The sequence below is a fragment of the Pseudopodoces humilis genome, chromosome 5 (genome assembly GCF_049639895.1).
Source record: "Pseudopodoces humilis isolate 2021_Gansu_Grassland_sample_001 chromosome 5, ASM4963989v1, whole genome shotgun sequence".
Lineage (NCBI taxonomy): Eukaryota > Metazoa > Chordata > Aves > Passeriformes > Paridae > Pseudopodoces > Pseudopodoces humilis.
Window position 1 is genome coordinate 33,010,754 of NC_142204.1, and position 22,267 is coordinate 33,033,020.

At 39.8% G+C, this 22,267-nt stretch overlaps 1 protein-coding gene across 3 annotated transcripts in view; it reads left to right on the top strand.

Annotated features, from left to right (window-relative positions):
* The first annotated feature begins 2,783 nt into the window (after window positions 1-2,783).
* The window catches only part of SLC6A15 (solute carrier family 6 member 15), a 36,390-nt gene continuing 16,906 nt past the window's right edge, over window positions 2,784-22,267 (top strand). For all 3 annotated transcript variants that reach the window (XR_015772486.1, XM_005519401.3, XM_088055048.1), the window contains exons 1-2: window positions 2,784-2,912; window positions 13,098-13,567. Coding sequence is in view for 2 of the 3 variants with exons in the window: in XM_005519401.3 (XP_005519458.1) it covers window positions 13,279-13,567 (289 nt within the window). In the remaining variant the exon portion in view is untranslated. The remainder of the gene's footprint in view (window positions 2,913-13,097; window positions 13,568-22,267) is intronic.

The window sequence follows — 22,267 nt, forward strand, 5'->3', positions numbered from 1 at the left end:
GCTTTTTGAAAAATCTGGAAAAAATAGGAATGGCTGTTTCTTACATGAACTAGTAAGTTCGTAATTACTGATATCACTCAGTTTATATATTCTGGAGTGCAATATCTTAAGGTAAAATTCAATGATGAGCTAACATTAAGACAACGAGAGAATATTAACAACAGTGACAGATTTAAAAGGTGCAAAATGCAATACTAATTCCCCATTTACCCAGCATGTGAAAAAGTGTCACTTCTATGCACTGAGAATATTAACAATACTTGCACACAAAAGGCCCAAGTTCCAGATTCTGCACCTGGGCTGGGACAACCTTGGATGTATGGACAGACTGGGAAATGAGGTACTGGAAAGCAGCACCACAGAAAAGGACCTAGGGGTCCTGGTGGATGGCAAGCTGACCATGAGCCAGCAGTGCCCTGGCAGCCAGGAGGGCCAACCCTGTCCTGGGGACATCAGGCACAGCATGGCCAGCTGGGCAAGGGAGGGGATTGTCCTGCTCTGAGGCACAGTGCTCTGTGCAGTTCTGGGCACCACAATATAGGAAAGACATTAAGCTCTCAGAGCAAGGACATGAGGATGGTGAAGGGCCTTGAGGTGAAGCCTTATGAGGAGCAGCTGAGGTCACTCGGTCTGTTCAGCCTGGAGGAGACTGAGGGGAGACCTCACTGCAGGCTGCAACTCCCTCATGAGGGCAAGAGGAGGGGCAGACACTGATCTCTTCTCTGTGGTGCCCAGTGACAGGACCTGAGGGAATGGCCTGGAGTTGTGTCAGGGGAGGTTTAGGTTGGATACAGGAAAAGTTCTTCAGCCAGAGGGTGGCTGGGCACTGGAACAGGCTCCCTGGGAAAGTGGTCACAGCACCAGCCTAACAGAGTTTGAGAAGTGTTCAAACAATGCCCTCAGGCACATGGTGTGTGAGGGGCTGTGCAGAGCCAGGACTTTGGACTTTGATGATCCTTGTGGGTCTCTTCCAACTCATGGCAGTTAAAATCTCTACACAAGTTACAAGATAGCAAAACCTAGCAGAAAAATAAAATTGGCATAACTGCTTTTCTTCCAGTCATTTTCTCTCCTTCTGCATTTTTTTTTTTCTCTCTAAAGGTTTGATGGTGTGGAGCTTTTATACATCAGCATTTGGGCTTTGCTTTTTAGGATAACGATTTTTGTCTTGCTGGTATTTCTTGCTTTCCACTTAGATTTTTTTTTCTCTATCCTCAAATCTCCTGAATCACAAGCAGACACTTGGAGAGTCTGACCAGCAAATGAGGTGTCTGTGTCTGTGTGGGTAGCTCCCTACCTCAGATCTAAAGTCATCATTAACAGTACACAGAATTTAAAGGGACCAAGAAATTATCTCTTCCTGTTTCAATTAACTATGCAATCATCTGATGACATTAGTGGTTAATTTACTAAATAAAAGTATCACTCATGAGCCGGCAAATCAAAGCACAAATCTTCTCTTAGTACTGAATTCACAGTAGAAACTTACTCAACTCAACTCATTTCTCCTGAGTTGCAAACAATATTCGATCAGTGAGTACAAAATCTATTGTCTACAGGGCTGTTTTGATACATAATTGAAATACATTGTGAAAATTATTAGTTAAGTGAACTAGCACCATTAGCAAGAAATGCACAATGCTATGATTAATTACTTTGAATAACGAAGCTGAAACGAAAATAAGTTTGTATCACAGGTTTCCAAGTAAAAGATGAATGCAAATCGTCTAGGCAGACTATCTTCTCTCGACTCGAAAGGAAAATCTCACGAGGTGTAATAAGGTTATGCATGTTAAGTGAAGCTGTTGCAGTAATTATTCACACAGCGAACATCAAAACCATTCTCCATTCGGTCGTGCCTGTGCTCAGCAGAGCCAATGTGCCTCTCCCACCTGGCTGCCGCGCCTTTGAACAGCTCATTTCCTCCTCTTCGCTACAAGTCTTCCTCGCTAGGCAGGATCGGTCTGCTTTTTTCTCTTTTTTTTTCCCCAAAGAGAAATGCAAGCGGAGAAAAAACTGACGGAAGGGTAGGGAACACTGAATGACACTTTAGGGGAGGCGCTGAAGAAACATCACCTTCCTTCGACTTAAGAAACTGTTGGGAGTCAGGGCTACAAGACCCGTGCACCATCACCACGGGGCTGCTCGCTGTCTTCCGAACTTCTCACCGTCTCTCTCCATCCCTTGAGCGCCCGAGCTCTCTCCCAGCCGCTTGCCGGCCTCCAGCGCACAGGTGTACTCGCTGCGGCCGCCCCCCTGCCTCCGACCGACCTCTCTTCCTTCCAGGGCCCCACACCCTTCATCCCCACTAATCCTTCTTTTCAAAACCTTCGTGTTCCCCAAGGAAGCTCCCACCTGTGTGCCTGTTTCCCGCCTCCAGGCCGCCCCGGAGGCCACCCCCTCCCGCACGCCGCTACCCCGCGGCAGGAAGGCCAGGGCGGGCCGCTCGCAGCCGTGCCCCAGGCACCTGGGCACCGTCACCAGTCTGGGCGCAGAGGCGGCACAGCATGAAGATGAAGATAGAAATGGTGCCCCCGCAGTGCTTAAGCGTGGCCGCGGGGATTTTGGCACGGTGGCGGGGACGAGGCCCCCTCCCTCCCTGCCTGTCCTCTCGCTGCCGCGTCTACCTCCCCGCCCGCCTCCGGCAGAGAGATGCTGCTGCAGGCGGGTGGGTGGGCGCTCCTCCCTGCGTCAGGAGGTGCGGCTCCCCCGGCCCGGCGCTGCCCTCCCCTTTCCTCTCCCCCCGCCGCTTTTATGTCTGTCTTTAAACGCCGCCGCAGTGAGGGTTGGGCACATGTGGCTGCCACCGCCTGCCCGCCGCTGAGCCCCGCGCCCGCACGGCCCCGCTCGCCATCCGCGCCCGCGGGGGCACCCGGCCCCCCCTCTCCGCAGCTGGCGCCCGGCGGGCGGAGGTAAGGCTCGGCACGGCATGGCACGGCTCGGCACGGCATGGCACGGCTCGGCATGGCACGGCTCGGCGCTGCGCTGAGCGTGGGTGCGAGGGGCGGCCCGCGCTTTCCCAGCCCTGCCGTGCGGCTGGGGCCGCGGGGGGAGCGTGGCCGCCTCGCGTGTGTCGCCGGGCGGGAGAGGGCAGCATGTGTTGGGGGTTCCTGTCCGCCCGGTGTCCGCCTTCCTGCGGGTCGGGGTCCCCCCAGCCCACCCTTTGGCCCTGGCGCCAGCCTCTGGCTGGCGGGGAGAGAGAGCCGGCCCCTCGGGTAACAATAGCGAGCGCCGGTTAGAAGCCGCCCGTGCCTTCTAACTCGGCGGTAGGTTAAAAGGATGTACGGGGCTGTTTTAATCAGCGTTTTAATTATTATTGCTCTCGGTAAGGGCGAGGAACTTAGATCTTTTTCCGAGTGAAAGAAATTTCATTCATCTCCCGCGTGTTGCGTAAAAAATGCCAGATGCATGTGTGGCGCGTGTTCCGGGAGGAGCGGGGGCGCGGGCTGCCTCCCCCCGGGAGCATCCGCGGTGATGTGCCTCGCCGCACGGCCGAGCCCGGGGAGAGCAGGGCGGGCCGGCTGCTGAGGGAGCCGGCTACCAGCGGCCCGCGGGCTCCGTCCGCACCATGTGCCGCGGGGCCAGGGCCGGGCCCGGCCGCTGCATTGTTGCTGCGGAGCGTGGGCGTCGCCCGGCGGGGCCGCTCGGTGCCTCCCAGCGCCGCTCGCGTCTCTCGCCCCGCCGGGGGCCGGGGCGCTCCGGTGTCAGCCATGTTTGGGTGGGTATGGTAATGAGCACCTTCTCCCAACCTCTGTGCCACATGGGTTTATTTTCTGTGCAGGGGTTTGATGGTTGCAGCCCGCCGTCTGCTACGACGTGTCCACAGGGTAGATTCATACCTACAGTGTTCCCTTATTAATTCTTTTTCTCTTCGATTTGCTTATTAATCCTTCTAATTTTCTGTGCCCATATTGCCTGGTTTTGTTCTCGTTTTGCTAGTGTTGGAGCGAATTGGAATTTCTTCGCAAGGCATTGCTTTTGTTGTGGAAGTAAATGAGATGATTGTAATATGTCTGCACAGTCACACTGACCTGGCACGCATGAGAGCTGTGATGGATTTCAAACATTTAAGTAAATTACACTTTCTTTTACTTGTTAAAGACCACATTATCATCAGCTATTTTATTTTCCCTGTGATACTGCTACGTAACAAGCTTACTGCTGTAGTGTTTTTTTCTAAGATAAACCTAATAATTTTTAAATAGTATGATACCATCTGTGTGTCACTGTGGCATACCATAGGATATGGGCCCAATTTTTTCCCTACAAAGAAAAGCGTAAATATAGTAAAGATTTTGTTATCTGATGTCATATAAATGTACGCTGGATGTCTTACGCAGGCAGCTTTCTCCATCTGTTTAAAAACCGATGGCAACATAATCAGTTTCTTTCTATTTAGTAGTATATTTCCCATTATCAGCATCACATTAGAAAGGAAACTATGAAAAATAATTAGGAAAGATTGCTTAATTTCGTTTTGGCTAATATACAAGTTTTTTTTGTCTACCCACACCCCATATTAAGATAACCATAGAATCACAGCCTTCATGCAGTGCATATCAGACACTCCCTTTGGGATCAGCTCTGCACTTCTGATTCAAGAAGAAAAAATCCCATTGGTTTTGACCTGTGCATGAAAAAACCAAACCATTTCATAGCTGTTCAGATGTATCACCAGTACAGAAAACTGGGTGTGTGAAACTGCCATGGCATCTCAAAACTAGTTTTGTAGCATAATCTTTTTCCTGTTGACCTTTCATGTCTTGTCATTCCTACGGTTGTCTTTTTTCCATATTGCAAAAACCCATGCGCACAAAAATTTTCACATGCTGAATTAGTCAGAAAATCACAGATTATTCAGAAACACAATCTACTCATGGCAGCTATTCCTTTTGATTTAGATTACATTGTTAAGGAATAGTCACTGCTCAAGTGGTATGGGATTACCACTTGAAGTATTTGTGTTAGAATCTTTTTGGGAAGATTTTTTTTGGTAATTCTGTAGTGTACCAGAAGTGCACACAACATTAAGGACATTTTTATCTCTTTTCACAACTACTTTCCATTGTTTTGACCATTTCACTCATCTCCATGAGTAATGTTCTTAATTAAAAGACAAAATACCTGTTGATTTTGGAAGAACAGTTTTTGGCCCCAAATTTTATAGATCAGCATAGCAATGGTAGCTTTTCCATATGACTTTAGGTATCTCTAGATTCTCAGTTGCAGAATAACTTTGACATATCCGCAGGTGGCCAATTAAAACTTCAGCAACTCCATTTGTCCTTGAAAATTGATTCAAAGCAACCTTGCCATTACTCAGGAAACATATTTAAATAATTTAGGAAAAAACATGCCATTGACAAAGAACAACCAAATACTATTGTACTGAAGGGCCAGAAATCCCGGCAAGACAGTAAAAAGTGGTGTGAAAATGCAGTGTTAAGTGCCAGAACAGTTGCATTAAGCAGTGGCAGTAACTGGACTGAGTTTCCCATAAGCCTACACTGAAAAAGAGCTCTGCATTCTTACCCTTCACTCCTAAGGCTAGGGATTCCTTCTTTGTATGGGAGAAAGCAAAGAAAATGTTTGTGGAATGCTGTGGACAACAGTGCCGTGAGTCATGGTGTCAGTAGTGTATTTCCCACTTCGGGAAAAGAGTTTCTTGCTGCTGGCTAATGATAGTTATTCATTTCAAGTGTCAGAAATGTGTACTGCAATATTAATAATTCAGCATGCTCTCCTTAAGCCAAAATGGAGAAGGGATGAAAATTGTAATACCCATTTACATTTACATTTGTTTGATTTTCAGTAGTGGAATTGGTATTAATAGTTATCTTTCTAAAGACATAGGCATTTATTGTAACATAACTTGAAAGCATGATTCATGTAATGAAATCAAATAGTCAGATGCAATGAGAAGTAAGATTTCCACTAACCCATGTGTCCAGTCTGGCTTTTTGCTTGTATATAAAAAACACAGAGGAAGAAGTAATCACATAAATTCTTCCCAAGGACAACATGATTTACTTATTGATCCATTCTAAAGCACAGAGGTCAGAGAATTGGGGTCTTGGGGCAACTATATATCCGGTAATACCCAATTTTCAGCAATTGATTTTTGCAACTTAAATAAATAACTTTTAATACATTATTAAAATATTGAATATACTTTTATAGCATCTCACTTTTGAGAAGTGTGATAAAATTGTACAATAAACTCAGGCCTCTCTTGTATCTTATATGGTGAGCTTAGAATATGGAGATTTTGTTTCAAGTTGTCTGCAGTTGTACCTTTTGAGTTTGACCAACCAGAGGTAGAGTTTCTTCATAATTGCTGAGATTACTTCACTTGAAGGAGTGGTAACTACTGAATTTGTTCCTTCAGAAAAGTACATATAAGAAAAGACTGCTGAATAAGTGATGCATTTTCTCCATTTTAATAGGTTAAAGTTAGCTCGTCCTTTAAGTCTCTGAAGTATTTCACTGAGGTTGATTTGTGAGGAGAAAATACTGAGAAAAAAAATTCACTTCTGTGAAAGCAGAAGTGAGAAACTACGGTAAGGCAAATTAATTCTTTAGAAATTATGTGCAGTGGAAAGAAAAACTGACATTTAAGAGCTCTAGGTTATAACATTCTGTCTCTAGATGTTTCTGTTGGGCCGGTGATCTGGCAGTAGTCATACAAGCTGTTAAGATCAAGTCTACTGATAATGAACAATCCTGAGAAAGAAACTTGGTGGGTTTTGTCCATTTATTGTGTTTGTTCTATAATAGTAGGAAGTATTCTCCGGTAGCAAAAACTTAAGGAGCAGGGTTTTGTTGTAGGATAAAGCCATGAACAAAATTTTGTAGGAATGGAGAACGAATTCCCCAGCAATATGAAAGTGATGCAGTGTCATTGAAGTCTGTATAACTACCTGTGTCTGCAGAAGGTCTGAATTTAGTCTTGCATTTTTAAATAGTTTTGCTGTAGTATAAATGATGCTGTTGTAGACACCAGAATAAAATCATTTTTCTAATGTGTTTAAGTCTTCCATAGCTCACAGAGCTCTTATTTTTTTAGAGTGTCATTCATGAATGTGTAATGGATTTTTTTACATTCTTGTGTGATGTTTTCAGAGACATGCTAATGCAAGTATAATTGTATAGAATATAATTACCTTTAATTGCAATTGAGTTAAGCACCTATTGAATCTATATCTTACTGACAGGCTGTATTAAACTAGGTAGGGAAAATGCTAGATCATGTAGCTCACGCTGAAGAGCAGCGTAATGGTTCCTTCAGTTCATAGATAGAGATGGGCTTGACTAGGCAAAAAGGTTATGGTGTGTATTTCCGCCAAAGAACACAATGCTGCATTGCAGCAGTAATTCAGCCTGTGCAATGAGTACTGTAACACACTGTAACTCTTCCTGAAATAATTATCTGTACACAGATTCCCGCAGCGATAGCCATTCTTCACAGTCACAGTACTCACATGAAGACTGGTCTGCTCCTGCAGTCTTCTTCCTCTCTTTTTCACTCAAGTATGATGGTCACTAGATATTCCCCTCATCCTGTCTGCACAGATTCCATTTTTGCAGAGTTACAGCAGTCCGTTGCTCCTAAAATGTCAGTTTTCATTTTCTGTATTGGTTGTTCCCATCATGCTTCTTCTTCCCAGCTTGTAGACTTGTATTTGAGTTGCATTTTGTACATTTCCTTTCGGTGCAAAAGGCTCCTCTTCTTCACTTTTGCATGTGATTTTCCTCCAGTGATTTCATACAGACTGAAACATTTGGCATGAATTTCAATAAAGATCTCTTATGGACGTGTGTCACAGTGAGAATCCTGACTTTTAGTTCCATGTCCTCTGCTTAACCACACTGGTTTCTTCATTGGGAGTCAAAGGGAAGATTTGGTGAGCAGGAACACAGCTTGTGGGACTGGGCTGGTACACTGCACTGGCACAATCTACTTCCAAAGCTGAGATTATAGTGATGTGAACTGGCTGCAGTTTTTTATTGCATTTTGCTGCCCTAACAGCAGCACGTTGGTATGTAACTGCTTCCTCGGGAAAGAACTCAGTGCTCTGAAGAACAGAACATTGATCTCTTTAATCCCTTCAAAGGCAAACATTGAACCTAAAAAGGTATTGAGGATTATTTGTAATGCATTAAAAATGAAATGTAAATAATGTTGTCAAATAGCTGTGTTTCCATCAGAAGTCGAAATAAGATTACAAAAGAAAAAAGTACACTGTGTTGCAAAAGAATATTTGTTGCTTTCCTTTTCAGAGGGTAGTGCTGGTTTTAAGAAGAAATGCAATGTCAGAATTACTGCGTTCTAATTTATGTTGGTAAAACACAGATACAAGTATGTTAATACTTAGTTATATCAGTCGTTGCAATAGTATTGTGGGATGTTTTAAACATCAAATTGCCTTACAAATGGCTTTTTATAGAGGTTTGTGATGAATTTCCAAGAACATGGGGCAGCTGTACTCATTATACTTTCAAATCCGTTAGTGAGGGGGTTTTTTTGGTGCCTGTTTTTCTCTACACGTTGGGAAAATCTCCAGCCTCGTAACTTGTAATTGTTTATTGGTATTACACTGCTGAGAGTGTGATTCTGCAGTGTTCTAGAAAGTATTTATATATGGATTGGCATGCAGATCTGTCTGATAGAGGTGCATCGGAAGGAGCCCAACATAAAATTCATTGCCAGTGTAATGGTGAAGAGGAGCAGCAGTGTTGAACAGAAGCAGGACAACTCCCTTACTAGCCATTCCATACAAAAAAGATTGTGAGGAAAGGACGTGCAGTGAAATATTTCAATGTGTTGTTTGGTGCTTTGACTAATGAAGTTCCTTTGGGTCTTACTGCAAACGCTTGCAAGTTTGGTCAGTGGGGGCATTGCAAGTCTTATCTCCCTGTGCCAGCATTTCTGAATGAAGCTAAAGTAAAAATTCTATAGCAAGCCTGGATCTCCCAGGGAGCTAATTTGGGTCTGAATTCTCTGTTGCAAGGGATTATTATTGCTTAATCTGCTAGTAATGTGGAGGTCTAATCAGGTTACTTTACTTCTGCATGCTGGTGCATTGAGTTGATTCTTTTTCCATGGAAAAAAATGACAAAATTCCCACTGTGTTCCGAGAGAGAAAGTTGGGGTCTGCACTTAGCTTGATATCAAAAAAGTCAGAAAAGACTCATGGTTTTATCTTTCAGTATGTGGCAGAAATAGATTTTAGCATATCAAGGACAATGCTAGTAAGACATAATTAAAATCTAGCTCATATATTTGATTTAGTAAGTTCTTTTGCAAAAGTTTGTTTATGCCAACTCAGATTATCGTTTGCTCTTATTTCAGTGACAGAACAATTTTCTGAATGTTCTTTTAACTGAACCGTGCATTGTTCATCAATTTCCATTCTGTTAAATCCCATCAAACAATACAGACACTTGTCAGGTCAGTTTAAGAATAATTTTAGATTTCTTTATAAATTTTCTTTATATAATTTTACATAAAAAGAGGAAAACCATTCTTATTTGCTCATTTCAGTCATGGAGAAGTCCAGAAAAATATTACATTTTCCAATAAATGTGATAATAAAAATTTCCTTTCAGTATTTTCATCTGACAGGTTACATCATTTGAGTCCTGAAAAAGATGAGAAGCTGAGAACTAGATCAGTTTATCAAATTCCGTGATCTAGATGCAAGACAGAAAAAAAAAATACAACCTACAAACAAACAGATTTAATAAGGCTAAATTGTATTTTTGACATTTTACTTTTAATCCAAGGTACTGGTAGTATCATAGTAACGTTTTAAAATACCTGACAAGGTTTAGGACTTGGAGTCCTGATAAAATGATAGTTTCTCCTAAGTATCATTTAAAAATCTACACAGCAAATCTCCATTTTACTAAGGATTTATAAAATTTATCTGTCTCATCACATAGTGCTGTATTTCTGTACAAGGCAGTGTAGAAGGTAACAAGTACTGGAACTAACTGAGGACATTTAACAATTTGCTGTGATATTTCCTAGTTTATTGCTGGTGAATACTGGACTACATCCAAATGATACGGGAACACAGAATAGCATTTTATATGGTGAAATGCTCAAGTTCAGTACTCTGATGAGGAAAGAGTAAAAGAAAAGAATGCCTGTTCAGTGGTCCATGTTTAGCTAAATAGTGCTGGTGAGTAACTCTACTCTTTCTCCCTGTTCAGACTTCATGCAGGAGCGTTCATATCTAGACCTAGCTCAAGCTGAGTAGTTTGATATCAGTCTTCTGTGCAGGTTTGTTGTGGATCAAAGAGAGGCTTCTGTGCCTGTCACTGACTGCGTTCTGGGAGTGCCAAGCACGCAGCAGTAGACTCCTTGCACAAACCAGCTGGGACCACGCTTAAAACATTTGTACCTGATGGTAGTATCTCTTGAGAGAGGACTCCTTATTTGCTCTAGTACCAGCTCCTTCAATACAGAGAGAAGTTGTGAAATCTGACAGTTGGAGAGTGCTTTGATTTGTGATGTGTCCGGAAGGACTGTCCTCCATCCTTGGTGCAGTCTGGCCAGTGATAAGGTATTGAATTAGGAAAGCAGTACTGTTAGAACCATGCACCAGTCTGCTGAGCATGCCTCCCACATTTTCTCAAGCCCTGCAAATATTGCAGGTCTATACAGTGATAGTTCTGTGGATAATATTCTGCTTAATGGCAGGTTAACGAAAGGGAAATTACTATGATACTGTGCTAGGAGTAAAAGTCTCAAGCCCAGATTATCCTGAAGTGTAGCACTGCAATGTTTAATTCATGACAGGACAGAGTGATGCAATTTTTTGTTGGAATTGACTCATCAGTGAGAGCTCCAGATAAATCATATTGCTTCCCTGCAAGTTACTCTATCTAAAATAATTAAAACAGGTATGACCTTTTAAAATGTTTCAGGAAATACTGATGGATGACTTGTGTCTTTTTGACTGAAAATCTTTTTGTTACTACAGTTAGAGAAGGATTTCAGACTTACAGACAAATACTGATGTAGTTTCACATGTGCAGCTGTTTCATTTTAATGTAATCCCTGAACTTATTACTAATTACTGGAACTGAGAAGATGCTCTCTAATTTACATCAGTGGAACAAAGGGAAAAAAAAGTTTGAAATGTGACCAATGTGACTAAAAGTAACATTTGAAGTACCAGATGCTGCGGCTTATGGTCCCAAAGCTCCACTAGGACTGCTTAAATGCTTCAAGTTAATGTATTAAGTTTGCATTTTGGTTCTACATAGGTATCTCAGTCAGAACTAAGAGCCACTGAATCATGTATGAACTAGAAGAGGGCGTTGTCCTTTGAAGACTGCAGTGCAAAAGACAGAACAGATGAAAAGAGGCCCACACAGACATTCATTTAGCCCAGATATACAGGATAGAACATTAAGATTTCTCTCTTGTATAAACAACTTTTTCCCTATGCTGCTGTTCTCTGTATAGCTCATACACTTAACATTTTTTTATTTTTTTAAGAATTGGTATCAGTCAAAGCAAAACCTGGTGCTAATCCTGCTGCATGTCAGAAGGAAGGTTTATAGGAGCCTGAACCCTTCCATGGCAGTGGTGAACATGAAGCAGATCACAAGCCGAGTAGGTTCTACTATGCTTAAAAAAATTGGGCTGACTGCCAGAGCTAGAGTAGGCAGTAACAGAAGGGAAAGTGAGAAGACAGTGACCGGAGTCTAGGGAGTCAGTGAAAAGAGGTTACGATGGAGTTCGGTAGGCAACTGGAGTGAAATTCAACTTCCAAATACTTGGAAATTATTGGAAAAAGTAATTGCCCTTTTGGCTAGGAGGCTGGTACTTGTGGTGGCAGAGGTTTTATTTCTGGTGCTGGGAAGTCTCATCTTGATAAGCTGTGGGCTGTGTTCCAGTGGCCTAATGTCTTTGCTTTGGGTCTGGCACGAAGCAGCCGCGAGGTGCTTGGTCTTTCAGTGACTGTGTGAACAGTTCCTTGCAGTTCTCCACTGCGTGGGATTTTGTCAGGACATGATGCAGCCTTCATACTATGGACCAGATGTTGCAGCAAGCCCATAAGCAAAAGCTGTAAGGTCTCATGTTTCTTGAAGTAGTTTCTGATTCTCATCAGTTAGCAGTTCTTGATTAGACTTCTTGTGTATTTGTTACAGAAGCCCTCTTTAGAGCTTTCATGAAGCTTAACACATAATCTAAATCCTTTTTAAGACTCTTAATTGTGCAGATGGCTTTGCACACACTTGTTTTATCCCATGTGATTAGTGAAAAATTTATTGAAAAACATTCCTTCCCAAAATCTTACAGTTATGGTTACCTTTCGTATGGCAGCTGCAAGAAAGTTTGTCTGTCTTTTTAAATGATTGTGTTTAAGAAAAACAAGCATTCAAACGCAGGCATTTTTGTTTATGTACATACACATTTAAAACAGTAGGCTTTTAAAATGGATTTGGCATTTCAAATATTTCTGATAGTTTCTTAGGAAATATCTGAAGTATCAAAGCTTGTAAAGTATGAGTATCTCTCCTTTCAGACTGTGACTGTGATTATATATTCCAGGATGAAGAATAACAAGAAAATTAGTCACCATTGCTTTTGAACTACTACATACATCCACTCCATCAAAATTTTAATGGCTGCATGACTTTCTGAAATGGTCTGAAAAACTTAATTTACTTTGGTTAAAATACACTTTTAATAAATTCAAGTACAGCTATTAAGTCACGAAGTAATGGAGCTGAAGTCCTCCATTTTATGTAAAGAGCATACCCTTTTATGCCTGATGAAAAGAATCTTGTTATGGTATCAAAATAAGAACTATCAGTCCATAGGAACTAAACAAAATAAAAAAACCCAACAACCCTTAACAAGTGAATGAAATGTATTTTATAACATCTTTTGAACCAAATAGTGGGCTTATTCCCTACAACTTGAAAGTGGTTTAACATCCCTTTCTTCTTGTTTTCTCCTCTTGTCAAACCATTGAGATATTCAGAAATGGGTGAAAAAAAAGCACACAATTTCAAAATTAAGTTTCGTCTGCATAATAATGTAATACCCTTTTAATTTTTTTTTTTTTCCACAGATACTTTCAGTAGAACAGACGTTGAGAAGCAGAAGTCCTTACTGATTCCCTGATATCAAGGACTCATCAGGCACAATCTTCAGTCTTTTTATTCAGTATTTTTCCCACGCTGAGGGAGAGTCTGCTTCAGTGTCCATCTGTCTCAGCTGAACGTCATCTTGCTGTTTGTTTCAAATTACAAATGCCTAAGAACAGCAAGGTAGTGAAAAGAGAACTAGATGATGAGGTCATTGAGTCAGTTAAGGACCTGCTGTCTAATGAGGACTCTTCAGATGATGCCTTCAAGAAGAGTGAACTTATGGTTGATGATCAGGAAGAAAAGGATGTAGATGTTGAGGAAGGCTCAGATGTAGAAGATGAAAGACCTGCTTGGAACAGCAAACTCCAGTATATTCTGGCACAAGTTGGATTTTCTGTGGGATTGGGGAATGTGTGGCGATTCCCCTATCTGTGTCAGAAGAATGGTGGAGGTAAGTTTTGTGATACAGCTAGTTGTATCTAGATGATGGTGCTAACTCTTCAGGTTTCAAAGTTAGCAGAGAGAGCCACAGTCAAACCTGCTCCAACATGTCAGGTTATTCTTTTAGTTTTTGCCAGAACCTATGAGGAAAAGCCCACATTTTCTTCATTTAGAAAAATGCATTTGTTTAAGTAAGTAGCAGATTCTTCTAAGCTGCCATTTCCTCATTTTTGGGTAGAAAGCTCTTTATACAACCCTAGCTACTGCTCAATTCAGTGGCTACTCATAACACGTAATTATGGAGGGTTGCATTGTTTAAGACCTGGTTATTGTGCTTAAGTGTTCTTTATAGTACAAGGCATTAAGACTGCATCCACTTTAAAGACTAAAGCAGCATTTTGTATTTAGTGTACTAGTAGTACTTAGTTTCACACCTTTACTTTCTAATTGCTTTTAGCTCCTGGCCATTTGATCATGATTTTCATGATTTACTTCTGGCAAGAACTTCAAAATACTCTGGGAGGGAAAAAGTTGTGGGGTTTTTTTGTTGTTGTTTGTTTGTTTGTTTTCTTTTTCTGTCTTTTTTTTTACTGATGATAAATAATTTAAATCATTACTGATGATAAATAATTTAAATCATTACATTAAGAGACAAGCATCTGGTTTTGTGCTGTTAGAGGGTTTATTATTTCCCTAAATAACAAGGTACCTTTCACTTAAAACAATAACATCAAGCTGTTTGTTAGTTGACCACCTGTGGTCTTGAATGCAGTTTGAAGTGTGAGGCTGGAGACTTTCCTTCCTCTATGAATGCAGGATTAGAATTTCATCCAATGTTAACCCAAATATACTGCAATAATGCACACTCTATTGTAGCTAATTACTAAGCTGAGTTCAAAACAAACCTGTCACTTTTTATGATACAGAAAGTGAATGTGTACAGAAAATGAAGAATAACATTCCACTCTTGCTGCTTTTTTAAAAACTGAATGATACAACTGATGTAACGGAGGAGTACAGAAATGAGGCTAGAATATGATAAAAGTGTAATTCTTTATTTGTTTTCTCTCAAATCAAGCACCAAAAAAATTAAGTTTATGCTTTCAAGTATTCTATCTTTAGGATAAAGTTATTCTTTTATATCTAGTTACTGATTTATTTTTTTTTACTTTCATTTAAGTTTTTTTTTTTCTCTTTTATTCTGGAGAGAAGGTCACTACATGATTGATTTTAAAGTATGGTGTCAAGATGTAGTCTCAAGGATAATGGACTATAACAGTTTATTTTGTGTAGTTGTGTCCCTTTGAAAGTCTGTGTCTAATGTAGTTAGGAATTTTGCAAGCCACTTGGATTCTCCTTTGAACCAAAGGAAGGGATCCATTGGTGTGCTCCTTGGGCTGTTGGTTTCATGCCCTCAGGTGCTTCCAAAATTACTATCAGTGAAGATAAGTTTAATTCTGGTCAAATATAAATAAATTAAGTTAGTCAGTAATTTCACATTTCATAAAAAAACCCACAAAACAGTAAACCATCCAATCTTCAAGGATTATGACACTTTTTTCATCAGACTTGAAAAAGTAGCTATGGTGTCACTTGAGATTGTAGTTAAATGTTTTCTCCTGTGCTGTGATTGCAGGAAATTGGATGTATAACATAGTCTGTGGAGATACAGTGTTTTCTGCACCTGCTGAGACAAGAGTGTACTTGGCTTTTAACAATAATTTTACACCATTTTAGCAAATGGCAGCCTTCTGAACAACAGAGAAAAGAAATTGATCATTAGAGCTGAAGCTTGCTTGGTTTTCAAGTTAATCCTAATGCAAGATGGAGAAGGTGACGCAAAACTTTGAAATATGTAAAGTACATTGGTGCCTGTATGTGTATGGAGATGGACAGATAATTCTCACAAGTGCATAGAAGAATAGGGGGAGGGAGTGAAAACTTCAAACACATGGTAAGAAAACATACACACATTTTATAGGAGGTTCTGTTTTCTGCTACACATATTTTTTCTAATAAGTATTCTAGGTAAAATTAGAGTAGTTTTGTGTAATCCATGGAAATATCAGTGTCAGAACTGTTCTGTAATCTTCTGATAAAGCTTTACTATAAATAGCTATTGATATCTCTTGATGTATCGTAAACTTTCTCTGAATTTCTCACTAGAATTGTTTCAGTGAAGTGTATGACTAGGTCTCTACCTTCCATTTAGACCTTCATTTTCTTCCCTGTGTTTAAGGAACTTATATCTGGAAAATACCATGTGAGGGGAGGGAAGTATATTAAAAAGTAATAATAAATAATAGTTAAATAAATAATAAATCCAGTTACAATTTAAACCAAAAAGAAATAAAAAACATAGATACTCAGTAGTTTCCTTCACAGCCTTCATATACTGTATTCTAAAACCACCAGTAAAAGAAAAGGCATATCCTAACTGTGTTGACAAGAACAACAAAATAAACAGAGAAGACACAGCAAGGCTAGCCAAACTATATATATGTAATGTGAGAATTTTGTGGAGAAAAATTTGTGTGTTTCCCACCCTGTTTTCAGTAAGAGATTTAGTTTGTTTATGGTTATGGCCTGTGGTATAATGACCCTCCTAATGTCAGAGCTCTCTACTGCTTCAGTGAAATACCTGTGATACCATCTTTAAAAGTAACTTGAATAGCACTATTCTGCAGTGAGAATTTGGATATCTAGATATCCATCTCTTGCCATATCTAGATATCCATATCTTTGCCATCTCCGTTTCTGAGTCTGGTCTGTTCCACCAAACCAACATCCTTCAATTTATTTCTTGTGATTATTTAACACGTACTCCTGCTGCTTTAATTCATAGCAACTCAAAAATATTTAGAGTAGTATCTGGTATTTTTTATAGTTAACTAACCAGCTAGAAAGGGTAGCTTTTTGCTGACTTTCTCACTTACCTTATTCCCAGAAAAATGTTTGTTGGGAGAGGTGAGAGAAAAGGCTGTTACGCAGCTGGGATGTACTTGGATCCACATTGGGGATGTAGCTGTAATGCCAAATGTATTGATGGGAAAAGAGTCTGGTAGGAGACTGAGAGCATTCTAGGGTGCTGGTTTTCTTGACTTGAGAGGGAGGGCACAAAGGAGTTTCAGGCTCTGTGAAAGAGGGGCTGAAGATGTGTCAGCAAAGTTGTGAGGAACTGACTGTCCTCACCACAGGCCCTTCTTAACCCTGGCAGGCAATGCCCAGACCTCATCTGGCACTTAAGGCTCCTCTTCCACTCTTTGCAGCCTAACAGATAAAAAAGCTGTTTCATCCTTGGTTCTTGATAAAGGCAATTTGTGCTGCAGCTGAGTATGCTCAATTTCATTTTTGCACTGTAGGATTTGTTTATTCCTCCTTTACTACATGCAGGTGAATATGTGTGTTTGTTCAGATAAGCACAGTTCCTGTATAACAATTTCATAACCTCTGTTATGGTTCAGAGCTGCCTCGGCTTCCTATGGTTGATAGCCTTAAAAATGAACTGCTCAGGTCTACCCAGTCTTGCCAAGATGCTCATAAATAGTGACAAACTAGATTTATAATTTCCTGCTGCTCATAACTGTCATCCAGAGGCCAGCTTGCACATCTTTCACTATTTTCAAACAAAGAAAATACTTAAATTTATTCTGTTTGCTTGTCATTTCCCTTTAGGATTAGCAGAAGTATAATGATACTGTTACATAATTAGAAGTAACAAAGGAAAATTAAATTGGCTGAGTGGTACTAGTTAAAATAGACTGAGTGTTACTTTGAAGAGAAGCAAGGAGTCTGCAAGGTGCTACATGCCCAAAGATTGTGTTGCATTTTTGTGGGTGTTAACTTAATTTTTCTGATTTTTCTTCTTCTTTTTTTTTTTTTTTAAAGGTAAGTCTTTCTTCATATCTCTGTGATATAAAAAGTGAAAAGAACTACTATACAATTATAGATAAAAGCTGTGAGTAAAATAGGAAAAATTGTAGCACATGATAGTGTCATTATGTTTTGAAAAGATTGACCTAGGTAGAGTCACATTGAGAGTTTTTACAGTTAAGTAGTCTGAATTTTTTACTGAAATACCAGTTGATTGACATTAAAGTTCTGTGGTCTAATGAAAAAGCATGGCAGTTTTGCTTTTTCCTCTGCATTGCTCTGTTAGAAGCTACAACTAATACAAGAGAAATAGGAGCAAAACAATTATTTCCTAGTATTCCAGCACTTGACTATGGATTCAGAGGCTTTATTATGTAGCTTTGGATCAAGAATTTATATTTAATGCCTGGACTTCACTGATGACTACAGTGTAATTTTCTGAGTTCAGTATTATCAGACTTAAAATTTGGTTGTACTTTAGTGTACTGAAATTTCCTGTTTCTATTTTTCAAGTGTAATTCTTCATTGAAGCTAATTGGCTAAGGTGATATTCACCCTTTGAGCACAGTTTTGTAAACAGGCACACCTGCACATACTGAACTAAGACTAGTGACAAGAAGACTATCCTATCAGGATAGAATATAAACCTACAGATAAATCATAAAACAATTTATCAGAGTTTTCCTGAAAAAAGCAGTTTCAATTTTGTAGTGGTAAATAATTTTTTTTTACTGAAGCTTAGTATACTGTTAACAGTGTTTCATTGCTCACTTGTCATAACTTAGAAAATTTTAGCATTTGTCATTGAAAATAAGTTTATCTTCATCTGATTGTCAGCTTCTTGCTTGCATTCCTTTAGTAAGCATCTAGTAAGCAGTAAGAGCTGGGATCCCTCTTCAAGACAGTAGTAAACTTCACCATGATTGAAAAAGAATTAAATCAGACATCAGACAATTAAAATCTAGCACAGCAGCAGATGAAACCAATGTGGAAAGTTAATACATTTTTCAGGTTACATCAAGAAGCGCTAAAAGAAGAAAATTCTTATGTAGTATCAAGGTGATAATGGTTATATTGCCATGTTTTACTGCTTTTGAAAATATTTTCCAACTCTTTAATCACTAATGAATCATGTAATTTTATGAATTTGTTTGAGCATTTATAAGAGCTTAAATCAAAACCAATGTTGTTATTCCACTTCTGTCAATAATGTTGTCAAATGCAGTGCTTATGGTAATCTCAAGAAAGGCATTTTACCAGCTATCCCATTCTAATGCTTGATTAAATAAAAAAATTAGGAAATGGAAGCAGTGCTGTGCACAGTTTTAACTACCATGAAATCTTCATGAAATCTCTTACATCTTTGTCATTCATTCTAATGAAGAAGGGTGAAGGTTTTTTTTTTCTTGTTGAGTTTTTTAATATAAAAGCCAATGTTTAAGACCAAAATAGGCAAAAGAAAAAAAGCAACTTCAGAGCCAAATAATTTTGTAAATGTAGAAAGGAAACCTGGGGATCCTGAACTGCACAGAATTGTAATATTCAGAAGGCAGTTTAGCTGATAGGTGTGGCAAGCAACTGATTGTAGGATGTTATTCAAGGCCAATTTATTATTCAAATTCAAATTAGAATGGTCCTTATCTAATGTTGTAACTGCAAGGACCCATGTTTTCATGTGCAGGCAAAGAAGAGACATGCTGAGATGTTTCCATAGTGATCCTTTTTTAGGATGAAGTGAGGATAGGATGTCTTAGAGTTCGTTGAAGTATGCCTAGCTTCATGGGAAGACTTCAGCAAAATACTTGCCCAGAGATGCTGTGGTTTCATGTTGGCTGTGGGGCACAGAAGCCCATGGCTGATGTGATACAGTTGTATAATCTAGTCCAAGCTCTATCACACTGAAACTCACGCACACACGGTTTTCCGTTCCATGTCCGTTTTGGTGACAGGAACAAGATCAGAAGGAAGCTCAGGAGGTTTGAATAATCCGAAGAACCAGCACTTCAGGTGCTTTGCACAAACCTAGCAGTATGGAGGTGAACTGTGCTGTCTGGCTACCCACTGAATTACAGGGTTGTCAAGTCTAATGTAATGTGGATTTAACACCACATTTATTTAACTCATTTAGTAGAATCTAACTGATAAATCTTGCAACTTGCGTTGATACTGCACCATAAAACACCCACATCAGCCCAGTCTTTAAACGTGTGCTTAACTTTGCAGCCTTGTGATTAAGGTTGTGGACTGGGACACTGAAGAGCTGGGTTCAGTTCCTGCTCTAGTACAGTCATCCAGTGGGATCCAGGGTAAGTCACTAGGCCCCAATTTTTTGGAGCTGTATAGGTTTGTCTCTGCTCAGCTATGCCACATCTGTCTAATTAAGATCTAAGGTATCATTTACAATAGCATTATATGGTATAACACCTGTGTACTGTTGACTTTCAATGAATTGTATGAGTAGATTTTTTGAAGACAGTGATGCCAAAGCTTCTCACTTGCAATGTAAATTCTATCTTGCAGGAATTTTGAGAATCAGTCTGGGATATTTAATGGTTTCTGTGTTACATGTTTTTAAGATAGATAGTCCATCTCATTTTTGAATGTGGTTGTTGCTCTGTTCCCCTGTTTTCCTCACATTTATTTATTTATGTTTCTTTTCATAATAGAAGGTAAATCCTTTGCATTCTTTCCATTATGTGCACATAGAAGACGAACTGTGAGAGACACCAAAGTACTGAATAGGAATGTAGCTGCTACCTCAGTAAAAACAATGCTGTCAGACAGTATCATTGCATAGCATATTAGCAGGTCATGAAAATAAAGCATAGGAGCTACTTCATTGATAACATAGCCTATAGACTGTGAGGTACATGAGATTAATATTCTTTGTCTGGTGTTCCAGTACTTTTTCACAGAATGGTTTGGTTTGGAAGGGACTTAAAAGATCATCTAGTTTAAACTGCCCTGCCATAGGCAAGGAACCTTCCACTAAACCAGGTTACCCAGAATCCCATCCAATTGGCCTTGAACAGTTCTAGGGATGGAGAGTTCAAAACCTTCCTGGGCAACCTGTTTCAGTGCCTAATCAACCTTATAGTAAAGAATTTCTTCCTAATATACAATGTAAATATACCCTCCTTCATCTAATGCCCATTCCCCCTTGTCCTGTCACTACATGCCCTTATTAAAGGTCTCCTGCTCTCCTGTAGGTCCCCTTTAGGTACTGCTATAAGGTTCTATAAGGTCTCTCCAGAACCTTTTCTTCTCCAGACTGAGAAACTGAACTTTCCCAGGTCTGTCTTCCAGTCCTGTGACCAACTTGGTGCTTCTGGACTCACTCCAGAAGGTCAACATCTTGTGTTGGAGCTCCCACTTTTCTCCAATTTTATTTCTTCATTTTGTCCCCCTAGTCTTGAACTCAAGACTGCAATTACTCCACAATTAATGTCTTTGTAAGATCTTTGTAATATCTTTGTAATGGAAGGGGATGTCCAATTAGTGTGTACTTCATGAGGAGTGAAATAGCAACTGGACTTAAACACAAACTAATGCTACCAGAATGTCTGATACCTCCTGCACCGCCTAGGAAAATTTAGCTTTTCTGACAAAAACTATTCCATGAGATAAATTTCCCACTAAGGATATGAAAATGCCAGTACATTTTGATAGATTCCTAAAAAAGCCCTAGAAAGTTGACATGGATGAGGGAACTTGAAGCAGGACTTAGCGGGAGTTGAGGATAAATGCCAAATTGGTTTCTGAACTTTGCTCAGCTTCTCTTTCATCACAGGATGAAGACATTGATTATACAAGCTAACTAATCTGAATCTAAGCTTTTGAGGTCTTTAGGTCTTTGCTTTGTAGCTTGCTTCAATGTGCTGCAGTCTGCATCTCTCAAATGTTTTTCCTTAGCCTTATAATAGTTTCAAACAGGAGTTCTAAGGCCTTTGAGTTAGTTGTCCAGCACTGTGGTCTGTATTGCAGCGTAAGAGCCACGCAGAGTCAGGTGCCATGATGCTTATTGCTGATGCCTGCATGGTTTCTTAGCTCTGGTACTAAATACTCCACAACACCAAGGAGGAAGTTGGGCTTGGAACTTCTCAGTGTGCTTAGTGTTTGGATATATTTGCTTGCAATCAAATTTCCTGAAATAAATGGAGATGCATCCTTAAGTTAGAATTCTATATGATCAGTTCCTGGGAATAAGACCTTAAAAAAGAGGAAATGCTTTTTATATGTATGTTTATGCAAAAGTGAAGTTGCAGTTGCATTTTCAAATATGACTTGAAGAAGAGAGTTGGTGAGTACTGCAAGATGCAGACCTACAATACTTCAATTCGCTTCCACATCATGTTTCTGTTTTCTGTCTGGAGCCTTGTAGCAACAGGCTGATACAGTTTTCTTGCTTAGCTGAGTAGCATCATTATTATGTACAGCATGAAATCCCCTTTTTGAGCATCTGAGAAATGGAGAAATCAAGTTATATCTTCTGAAACTTCTTATGATTGATGCTCGCTGAAAATGTTGTGTACAGTGTTTTCTGTATTTCTTTTATATTCAGTCTTGCTGCTCTGTTACAAGTCAGGCTGTAAAGTTTTATAAGAAATATTCATTCAGCTCCTGATGATTCTGTATTTCTAAAAAGCTTGATTGAATGTCCAAAATTTCAAACAAATAACTCATTTCAGTAATATCTCACTTGCAGTAAGGCTTGCCTCAAACATGTTACAGTGCTTTATAAATTAGGTGTCTTTGGGTTTTTGATATCTCACAAGACTTATGACCAAGATTCAGCTAAAATTATTCTTGCATGGGATCAGAAGAGCTTTACAGTGAG